We start from the raw sequence: 11,598 nt of genomic DNA, 5'->3' as shown, positions 1-11,598 counted from the left end.
TGCTTTTGTGGAATTGGACACCGTTTGCTGTTTTCTAGAACTGTGATGACATGTTGAAAATGCTCATTAGATCCTAAGGATCCAGTCACATGAAAATGAAACTTTGAAATTGCTAAAACAAGTTCAAGTAGACATGCACTGTGGGAGAGGTACTTTCCAGAAACATGTTCAAATTCTGATTCAAAGAAATGATACTGAAAGACTTTTGATTATTATTTATTCAGAATACTCATAGTAGGTTTGAGGTATTGGCTTGTGCTGTTGTCTTTCACAAACATTAGTGATCTCATGTTTGTTTATATCACTTTTTGATAGTACTCGAGCTGGAGGACACTATTTTTCCATCCACGAGTGTCTGGGTGACAGTCTCTAAAGCTGTCCTGACGGATCCTTTCTCTAATCTCTAAAATATTTTATTAACATTAAGATCTATAGAAGAAACAGGCACGATCAAAATTTCTACCTGATCTCATGACGATAATGTACCCGTGGGAACTTTTTCGCAAGACGAGAAATACGTACCAATAAGTACATTTCACTACAGATTCCAACAGAAATGAACACTACACTTTTAAAAATAAAGGCGCTTTAAAAGGTTCTTCACAGTGATGCCATAGAAGAACCATTTTTGGTTCCACAAAGAACCATTCAGTCAAATGTTCTTTAAAGAACCATCTCTTTCTAACCTAAAGAAAGGTTCTTCAGATGTTAAACATTCTTTATGGAACCATTTAGACTACAAGTGTTCTTCTGAGTGGCACACTCTGCTGACCCACTGCCTCCGAAGCTTGAATCTTGTTGTGTTGTGGGTTCGAATCCCATGTGATGCGACTTCATAAAATTGTGTGTAATGTTGTCACTTGGAGCCATTTGCTGAAGTTTTACCTTTATTTTGGGGGCAGCCGTGGCCTAATGGTTAGAGCAGCGGTTCCCAACCGGGGGGTCGCGACCCACTAGGGGGCCTCAGTGATCCTCCAGGGGGGCCGCGAGATATCTTAAAATTGATGTAAATATTATCCTATAATTGTTTAATTTCATTATTAATATGCTAAATGAAAATAATAAAAGCACAGCCTCTCTCGTGTTCTGTGACGGGGCTCTTATCCCTATCTTATTTTTGCGTGAAATTTCAAACATTTGCCTAGTTGTCCAAATTATTGTCCTGTGAGTGTTTTATAATGGATGCTCGCCCATAGAAGAGGAGTGAGGCTCGGCGTTTATGAGCATCAGGCGCGCACAGACAGAGTTCACTGATCCCAAACCTTCACATCGATGTGTTTCAACAGATTTGGAATGTATTTGCTGTATTTTGAATTTGTGTATTAATTTTTAATGGATACAAACAGTAGATATTCAGTCAGTCAAATTCAAAGGGATAGGTTTAGTGGTCTTTTGGTATCTCCCTGTTATACGGCAGGTTCACTTATTTAAGAAAAAGTACTCTGAAGTTGTAAAGAATGTCTGAAGTAAAATAATTTTAAAAGTTAGAATTGAGCAGAGGTTTTCTTTAAAGATTATAAGGTATATTTTAAGTTTTAATTTAAAGTTTGTTTGAATTTTGAGTTTTTTTTATAACATGCAGTAGAAGAATAATAAGGCAAAACAAATGTTTTGGTTAATAAAAAATGTTTCAAAATAAATACTTTTTCTTTACTGCGGAAGTAGGCTACAGTATAAGAGGACATGTCAGGCATAGGGGGGCCTTGCAAAATTGGCCGGAGAAGGAGGGGGGCCCCGGAGTAAAAAAGGTTGGGAACCCCTGGGTTAGAGAGTCGGACTTGTAACCCAAAGGTTGCAGTTTCGAGTCTCAGGTCCGGCAGGGATTGTAGGTGGGGGGAGTGAATAACCAGCACTCTCTTCACCCTCAATACCACGACTGAGGTGAGTCCCTTGAGCAAGGCACCGATCCCCCAACTGCTCCCCGGGCGCCGCAGCAATGGCTGCCCACTGCTCCGGGTGTGTGTTCACGGTGTGTGTGTGTGTGTGTGTGTGTGTGTGTGTGTGTGTGTGTGTGTGTGTGTGTGTGTGTGTGTGTGTGTGTGTGTGTGCACTTGGATGGGTTAAATGCAGAGCACAACTTCCTAGTATGGGTCACCATACTTGGCCTCACTTCACCTCCTATGGCATTGTAAAGCACCTTAATTTTTAAGAGTGTAGAGGTGGTAAAACAGCGAGCACTTGTAATCGTTTTCGTACACAGTAACAAGATTGCTCGGTAGCTAAGCCGGCATGGATTTGGACTTGGGATGCAAAATCCTTCGAAATGAATTCTGTGAAAAACACGACTCATGACAAAAGAGCTGAAAGATGAGAGATCGAAAAACAAGCTAAAGCGGCATGCTTGAGATTGCGTTTTTACACCACATTCGCTTTTGTTCATACTATTGGGTAGGTTTAGGTGTAGTGCAGATGGTACGTTATTTTAAAATATCACTGAGCAGCAGAGTTATAGCGCCACTCAACGGACATTTCAAATCGAATATGTTGCGAAATATACAAGGCAGTATGTATTTCACGTCTTGCAAAAAAAAAAAAAATCCACAGGTAAGTTTTCGCATTGAAATCAGGTTGCAAAATTTACGATACAAAAATTAGAAAGCTCACTGTCGTTCTTCTCCATCCAGAAGTCTCCTGTAGGTTGCTATCTCAGCTTCCAGCTCCATCTTGATGTTGAACAGGGCTTGATACTCCAGTCTCTGACTTTGAATTTTTTCACGCAGCTGTTTGAGTTCAGACTCTCTCAGCAAAATGATGCCGTTGTATTGCTCCACCTGAATGCCATATCGCAACTTTGTTTCACGAAGGGCATCTTCCAGAGATGCTTTCTGAAAGAAAAGGCAAAGAAAAGGCTCATGAGTAATGTTTAAAATTGGAGAGCTTTATTAAGATGTCCGGACAGAATCTCTTACACTTCCAGTCAGAGACTGCAGCTCTGTTTCCAAAGTTTGCATCTGCCTGCGGCTCACGCTGACTTGTGTTTTGGCTTCCTTCAGTGCTTCCGCATTCTCAGTCACTTGTACCTGTACAATGGTGATCTATACAAAGAGAGAAAGAAAAGAAATGCGATTCTCTATTGTCTTTAAAACAGAAATAATGTGTATAATTTGCACTGACTTTTGATTCATGCCATGTTTTGAGCTCCTCCTGGTTTTTCAGGACGATCTTTTCATACTTGGCTCTCATCTCCTCCATGATCTTAGCTATGTCTTGTCCCTTGGGAGCATTAACATCCACCTTCACTCCTGATTGGGTGATTTGACTATATAGTTCTGACAATTCCTGAAAAATATGAGATTTGAGGTTCCACAGGGTTATATGTTGGGCCCTCTCCATTTTGTAAACTTATTTCATACATTTTTATTTGTGAATATTTTAATCAAATGCTTTTACCAGTTGATGTTGTTTCTTTAATTCGATGAGCTCCACTTTCAGACCTTCAACATCATTTTCCAGATGCAGTCGTGCCACATTGGTGTCATCCAGCATCTTTCTTAATGCATTTATGTCTGCTTCAACATAATGTCTTAGCTGCAATTCATTTTCATACCTATAGACACATTACATAAATGGGAAATTTTGTTTGTTAATATTACTAGTCAGTGGAACGTTGCATTAAAAGGAGAGACATTCTCAGTTTAGTCACTGGACATAATTTTAACCCAAGATGAATCATTCATATGTTCATGTTCATTTTCCTGGAAAAGAAAGACTGTACATTTTAAATGTATATATCTGCAGCAAGTTTGTACTGTTCAGCTTGAACATACGCATGTAGTTCTTGACAAAATAGACTTCAAAGCACAAAACATAATTGATTTCAAGAATTCTTTAGAACCTGCTTACTTGACCCTGTAGTCTTCAGCAGCCAACTTGACATTGTCAATTTTAAGACCCACATTTGCATTGCTTATAATCATCTCCAGGATCTAAAAGGACATAACCAAAAAAGGTACAACAACTTAAGGTTAGCTTGTTATCTAAGGCCATTTTAGAGAAGCTGCTTCTTAAGAATTAATTACAATTAAAAGTCATTAAAAGTCCAGTTTTTGAGTCATTCTTACTTTGAACTGAACCTGCAGCTCTACACCTACTTTACCCTATAGTAATGTGCAAGCATTATTGTCTAAAAAAATAATTTCAAAAGAGGTAGGAGACCAAACACATCTATGAAGATAATGTTGTTGGACTATAATTTAGTGCAATGGAAGAAACCAGTTAATATCTATAAAATTCTCATTTAACCTCACAAAAACATGAATGTTTTAAGCAATTAAGAAAATATGCTGCATATTAAAAAAATGTGGAAAATGAATAATTATGCATATTAGGATTGTCAGAGACTATTATTCCAGTGGACAGAAGCACAAATTACCTCTTTGCGTAGTTTATCAAGAGTGGCTTGGTAGTGACTGTAGTCCTTAGAGTCTGGACCTTTTTTCTCCAGAACTTGGCGGATTTTTACCTCCAGCTCACTGTTGGTCTTCTCCAAGCTTCTAACTTTCTCCAGGTAGGAAGCGAGACGTTCATTTAGGATTTGCATGGTAACTTTTTCATTTCCAACATTTCCAACAAGCCCCATTTGTACAGTGGTAGATCCAGATATGTCCTTGGAATAGTAACCCCTATTCCCAGCACTTCTCCAAGAATACAATGTGGGTCTTAGCATGCTGAAATCCTCTGAGGACATTCTATATATTCTTTTGTTCTGCACACTTAAGTTTTGCATTTTGCTCAAGTTTCTGCAGAGAAGCAATCTTTGATGAAAAGGAGATCAGATGCAACCGCTGGTTCTGAGTTGTATGAGATTTTCATGGTTTTTTAGTCAGTAGTAGACACTTTTCTATTATCTTTAGACTCTGGACTTCCACCTCACCCACTGGTGGGTTTAACCGGGTAATAAAAAAAAATCTTATGTGCGACACAAAAGAAGGAGAAAAAGAAGAAAAGTTTTTTTTTTCTGTGCAATGAAAGTCAGTCAATTTGAGGTTCCACAGGGTTATATTTTGGGCCTCTTCATATTTGTGACCCTGGACCACAAAACCAGTCTTAAGTAGCACAGGTATATTTGTAACAATAGACAAAAATACATTGTATGGGTCAAAATGATATATTTTTATTTTATGTCAAAAATCATTAGGATATTAAGTAAAGATCATGTTCCATGAAGATATTTTGATATATACTGTAAATATATAAAAACTATATCAAATATATATAACAATTGATTTGTAATATGCATTGCTATGCATTGGACAACTTTAAAGGCAATTTTCTCAATATTTGGATTTTTTTGCACCCTCAGATTCCAAATTTTTAAATAATTGTATCTCAGCCAAATATTGACCTATCCTAACAAACCATACATAAATGGAAAGCTTATTTATTTATATATAATTTTTTTTTTTAAATTGACCCTTAAGACTGGTTTGTGGTCCTGGGTCATGTTTCTGAACTATATAGTTCAAAGGAACTAAACAGAGCTATTTTGTTGCTCGATGTTCATTGGAAAGACAAACACAGCTGAAACATTCTTTAAAATATCTTCTTTTGTGTTTGATGTTTGGTGAACTATAACTACTCACCTCACTTGGTACTTTTTAAGTAATGTCTTTTAGAATCCATTTCAGTTAGGTAGGATTTTATTTCCTAACATTGACTAAAATTGTTCTCTTCATACAACATCTTACAGAAGCTCCTTGAATGCTACCTGCATGAATGAATTACATGAGTAAAGCCCCATTTTATTTCTCACGAGAACTATGAATAATAAAGTTTGGTTAGTTCTGCAGTTTTTTTTTTATATCTAATGTTCACATAATCACCAATTGTATATGTCATTAAATTAAAAAAAAAAATCGATGAAATAAAAAAAATATCAAGTTAATCATGAAACTTAAGTGCTGCAGTTTTTTTTTACCCTCAGTTTTTCCCCCCTTAAAATGGGTGCCAAGAATGATGGCACTTGAGGCCCGAAGCTACCTTTGATCAGACTTATGGAAATCTTGTCATATAAGTTTAATGACAAAAGCAGAATGCATAGATTTGATAAAACATGTCTTTTATTTGAAAGGACAAGACATGATGACAACAACACAACATAAAAACAAAATGGGGCAATCGATGATCGTAAACAATCACTGTCGTTACAAAAATATGTAATAAAGTTACAATAGTGTTCTTTGACCTTTAGTCTTTTTGGTAGTTATTAAAATATCTAAAACATCTTTTAAAGATATTTCGTTTTAAGTTAGTGTTGAAATGTGCTATTTAAATCTCATTGCATATGTGCTCTGAGACACTTCCAATAAGGCACTCTGGACTAAATAAATATCTAATGTGTTAAGTCCAACATGTCTCCAGATCATTTCGTCATTGGCCCATGAGGTTTTTCTGATGTGTTGCGGAGGTTGCTCTGAAATTTGATGTTCAAAGTTTCCTCTCCTTGGTTTCTGTGCTTGAGGACACCACTTTTCCATCCACCAGCGTCTGCGTGACCGTCATCACTTTCACCTTCTTCTGCTCCTCAAGAGCATCCTGGAGCCTACAAGCGAAAAAATCACTCGTTACCAACCACACAAAACAAATACTATGTCTACACAAAGGTGAACTGCTATGAAAAATCTCAAATGCTTCACAAGAAAACTTACTTGAAGTCTCCGCCGTCCAGAAGCCTCCTGTAGGTGGCAATTTCTGCCTCCAGCTTCATCTTGATGTTCAGCAGAAACTCGTACTCCTGTGTCTGTTGCTGGATGTTGTTGCGCAGTTGTGTCAGCTCAGCCTCCAGCTGCTGGACAGCAGCATTGAGACTCTCGATCTCCATGTTGTAGCGCATTTCTGTGTCCCGCAGAGTGGCCTCCAGTGATCCTTTCTGGAAATTTAAACCAAGAGAACCCAAATATTTGAGCTGAGAAGAAGTCTTGAGACAAGACACCAATTTAATAAAAGGATTGGAAAGACCAGATGTGGTCCAAAAAAACAAACTCACCAGGTTCTTCTGTGAGTCCAACTCGATCTCCAGCGTCTGAATCTGTCTGCGAAGATCATTGACTTCTGTACGTGCACCTTGGAGGGCCTCTGTGTTCTGCGAGACTTGTACCTGAACCTCTGAGATCTGGAAAGAGCAAAAAATTTCACATTAGCTCCAAAACGCTGATATACAAGACTTGACAAGAAAATGACTGATATGATGTCTTTTGAAATATACCTGAGATTCGTGCCAGGCCTTCAGCTCCTCCTGGTTCTTCAGAGCCATCTTCTCGTACTTGGCTCTTATCTCCTCCATGATCAGGGACAGATCCTGTCCCTTAGGAGCATCAACATCCACCTGCACTCCTGACTGGGAGATCTGGTTATGAAGCTCCATTACCTCCTGTTGGGTGGAGAGACCATAAAACAAACTTAAATCAGCGCCCAGAATGAGGTGGACAAATGTTTCCATATGTCCAAACATGCCAGATGTGTACTTACATTGTCATGGTTCTTCTTAAGGAAGATGAGCTCTTCCTTGAGGGCCTCAATCTCACTTTCAAGGTTCATGCGGTTCAGGTTGGTGTCATCAATGACCTTTCTCAGGCCGGCAATGTCAGCCTCCACACCTTGGCGGATGGACAGCTCAGATTCATACCTGCAGGCACAACAAAGGTCAATGGGTCGCTCTTTTAGGAAACTAGGAGATTAGGTCAAAATGTTAGATTTCACAGTTTTGTAACTCACTTGACTCTGAAGTCATCAGCTGCCAGGCGGGCGTTATCAATCTGGAGCACTAGACGGGCGTTGTTGGAGGTGGCATCAAAGATCTACAACCAAAACAGAAATCACATGATTAGGATATTGCCATTGAACAATACAAGGTGCAATTGCACTCTTAAAAATAAAGATGCTTCACGATGCCATAGAATAACCTTTCTTGTCTAAATGGTACCATAAAGAAGATTATAAAAGGTAAGAAAGAGATGGTTCTTTAAAGAACCTTTGACTGAATGGTTCTTTGTGGAACCAAAAATGGTTCTTCTATGGCATTGCTTGAAGAACCTTTAAAGCACCTTTATTTTTAAGAGTGTATGACGCATGAAACCTTACCTAACTTCAGCTGTTTTAGTTTTATTGTGATCAATGTGTAAATGACATGGTCAGTGCCATCTTCTGCTCTAATGTCTTAGTTTGCTTAGATAAGAGCTACTAAAGAACAAAGTTCATTTCATGAATTCAAAGTTCGTTAGATAATCATTAACCAACAGCCATGTTGGAAAAGCAGTTGGTCTCTGTTTGACGGTTGTACATTGGATTGTATAGCGGGAAGAACAGGGGTTGAGCTGGATTTCCTGTTTTTTGTTTTTATCCTAATGTGCTTTGTGTTGAAAATACTTTCCATAATTGCAAACCATCATATCCTGGCATAATGGAAAAGGGTGGAGACGTGTAATAATTGAACACTAGTTACCTCAATATTTTCCATATGCTATGGGTGTTGGCTATGTATTTGTACTAACAATAGTCCTATTTATGATGTTTTAAATGAAATAAGTTACATTGTATACTTCACTGAGCTTGAAGCTAATCCCATTTACTTTTGTGACTGAAAGAAACTCTGATGAATAGGATTTTAATTCTTTTAATTCAGTCTACCGGTCACTTTACTGCAAGGAATGAATGAAAAATGTATCATTCTGATAACACTATCTGGTTATCAGTGACATATTAGCTTTAAAGTTCAACTTCAAGATACGGCTGGTGTGAAACTGACTAATTAGTCATTTATCATTAACAGTATCTTCTTTATGAACTTCATTTCAAGAATATGTGGACTAGGACTACATACAATTAAGTAGCTATGAATGAAACAAGCTTTGCCTTAGTCTCACAGCTGGCCTCATTTTGCACTGTCTGAACTCTGTCGAGTTTTCCATTTCCCTTCTCTTATGACACAGACAGACGCTAAAACATCACAGATCCCAGAGTTTCCACCCGCAGGGAATAACCAAGCATCTGGATATGTAACAGGTCAAGAATAAACACAGGATGGAAATGCTTATTCACCGGAACACCGGCAGTAAGCAGAAGTTACGACTGCCGTCCCACAGAGACTGAGCCTCCCTCCCCCACTTTTGGGTTTCACCCGTGGTTTATTTTTTGGTTCTCTGCCTATCAGCGTTGGCCATCAGTAAACTCTCATTCAGCTCTTCTAAGCTTTAAATGACAAAGAAATGCCTCTGTTTTGTTAGTTTCTGTCTTGGAACCCAATAAATGTCCAGTAGACTGTTAATAAACACAAAGCAGTGCAATTAGACTGTCTCATTAAGTTCTTTATAGACGCCATACATTTTCAAACTCACCTTCTTGCGCAGATCATCAACGATGGGCTGGAAGCGGCTGTAGTCGTGTACATCAGGGCCTCTATTCTCCAGGGCCTCACGGATCTTCAGCTCCAGCTTGCTGTTGGCCTGCTCCAGGGTCCTCACTTTCTCCAGATAGGAGGCCAGACGGTCATTCAGGTTCTGCATGGCCATCTTCTCATTGCCCATGATCTCACCTGTGGATCCGGAGGCACTCACTTGGATGGAGCTGGACATTGAGGGAAGTCCCATGCCACTGCGGACACCTGAGTAGGAAGCAGAGGAGATTCGGGTTCCCTGACCTCCAGCGCCACCGTAGATGCTCGCGGCCCGGTAAGTCGGCACGTTGGTGGTACGCTTGATGGACATCTGGGACATCTGGGACACCGGCACCTGGGAGGTGGATGAACGCACACTGTAGCTTGTTCTCAAACTCATGGTTGCTGGATTGAATGAGCTGATGAGTGAATGAAGTTCTGGAGAGAGGTAGAGCTCAACAACACAGCCAGAAGAGTGCACAGGGCATGAGGGACACTCTCAGGCTTTATGAACCACTGCTCCTATAAGTCCCGCCCCCCAAGCCCCTCCCTCCAGCCAATCACATTCCTCATTGTCTAGAGTGTGGTTCTGTGGGTTCTGTGACTGGATTCCTTTAAGAAGTTTGTTATTACAACTGGCTCCTTTTTTCCTCTCTCAAATTAGAGTGAAATGTTCTTTACATATGGAGGGATTTTTTATTTAAAAGAACTTTTGATTCCATTATTAACAAAATATTATGTAAAATGAACTTTATACATCAGCACAAACAATACTTTAAAGCTTTTATGAATTTAGGTTAATGTTCATTTGTAAATGTACTACATTTTTACTTTAAGTTGTGTAAACCAAATATTACTTAATGTATTCATGATGAACAATAGTTCATTTTTCTATATTAACATATTAACATTCACCTAGATTAATAAATGCTATAAAAATTTGCTCATTGTTAGATTGATACCCTAGTAAAAAAATACTAAAATGTATTTAAAATATATTTAATTCATGCTAAGTATACTACAAATATATTAACATGTTATGTACTTAATAAAAATACCCCAATTGTACTTTTAGTGTACTAAACTGGTATATTTAAAGTCTGCTAAACTGGAATTTTGTACTTAATGCACTTTAATTGTGCAGAAGTAGTGCTAAAGTCCAACTATTGCAAGTATACTTTAGGTACACTTTAAATATTTTGTATTTAAAGACCAATATTATTTAAAGATCATACGATCCTCATCAATAGTGACATTAAAAGACATTTTAGGCTTAATATTAAGAAATTTGAATTGTGCACAAGTAGTACTCAAAATAAAGTTTAATTACAGTTTTTAGTAAGTCTCAGTAAATATGTCAATAGACTTGAACTATAGTTAGTATAAAATGAATGCATTTTAAATCTTTTCACACAACTGCTGTCTTTCTGTAATTTAAGAAAAATACAACGTAGTATGAAATTTACAAGCATTATTGAGTAACTCTAACAGAGAATCCAAACTTGTTAGACACTCGTATTGAGAAATCATTATATTTTGCAATTTGTCGACTCATTTTTATTATTATTATTTTTTTTTTGAGGCACATACTATAAATGAAGAAAGCTTTTCATGTTGCAGCAGGCAATTCTTCTTATCTTTCTCATCTCTCTTAACCATTGCACTGGAAAAGCTGCCAAAAAAATTGAGATAAAACAAGTTTAGCCATCACGATTTTCTAGTTGTGATATCCGATCACCGAAAGGATTTTCCTGACTGCCACGCCTGTAAAAGGATGTGTGAACAAAGGAACAATTAGTCTGGCTCCTGAGTACACACACATGTACAGACAAAGAAATGAGCTAATCACTGAAACCTATCTGGACCCCCTTGTAGTTTTAAAACCATTCACATTTTGGATTAGACCCATACCTGTTTGAAATAAGTTTCACAAAGATGAGTTTCAGAGGGAAAGCTGATATCGTGCCCACATTCCCGAAGGATTTACTTTAGGTTTGTAGGTTGTGTTTTAGTTTATTTAGACAGCAACTGCCAACTCAAAAGATTTAAACTAGTATAGAAGCTTTTATGTGTGTTTTTGAACACAGGACAATTTTGTTTATTTTCCCATAAATTCATACTGTGGAAACTTTAGGATCTCATAAACAGTTCTAAAACTCCCTCAAACGGTCCCAAAACTGTCCCAGGCGACTCTGAGTAAAGTAAAGCTAGTTTGTGAGGGTGCTTGG

The 11,598-nt window shown here is 38.0% G+C and overlaps 2 protein-coding genes across 2 annotated transcripts; both read right to left on the bottom strand.

Moving 5' to 3' along the window:
• Positions 1 to 203: 203 nt before the first annotated feature.
• Positions 204 to 4,751, bottom strand: LOC141291429 (keratin, type I cytoskeletal 18-like). Its single transcript, XM_073823596.1, has 6 exons — positions 4,373 to 4,751; positions 3,844 to 3,926; positions 3,391 to 3,547; positions 3,115 to 3,279; positions 2,910 to 3,035; positions 204 to 2,825 (listed from the first exon to the last, which is right to left on the bottom strand). Exons 1-6 carry the CDS (start codon positions 4,724 to 4,726, stop codon positions 2,601 to 2,603), a joined length of 1,110 nt encoding a protein of 369 aa, XP_073679697.1. The 5' UTR covers positions 4,727 to 4,751; the 3' UTR covers positions 204 to 2,600.
• A 1,290-nt stretch (positions 4,752 to 6,041) lies between these two features.
• Positions 6,042 to 9,845, bottom strand: LOC141291427 (keratin, type I cytoskeletal 18). The gene is made up of 7 exons (XM_073823594.1): positions 9,333 to 9,845; positions 7,714 to 7,796; positions 7,468 to 7,624; positions 7,205 to 7,369; positions 6,986 to 7,111; positions 6,648 to 6,868; positions 6,042 to 6,541 (listed from the first exon to the last, which is right to left on the bottom strand). Exons 1-7 carry the CDS (start codon positions 9,768 to 9,770, stop codon positions 6,427 to 6,429), a joined length of 1,305 nt encoding a protein of 434 aa, XP_073679695.1. The 5' UTR covers positions 9,771 to 9,845; the 3' UTR covers positions 6,042 to 6,426.
• Between the last annotated feature and the right edge of the window lie 1,753 nt (positions 9,846 to 11,598).

Source organism: Garra rufa, chromosome 18 (assembly GCF_049309525.1).
Source record: "Garra rufa chromosome 18, GarRuf1.0, whole genome shotgun sequence".
NCBI classification, from domain to species: domain Eukaryota; kingdom Metazoa; phylum Chordata; class Actinopteri; order Cypriniformes; family Cyprinidae; genus Garra; species Garra rufa.
Note: the sequence above shows the minus strand (reverse complement) of the source record. Positions and strands in the feature narration are given on the sequence as shown.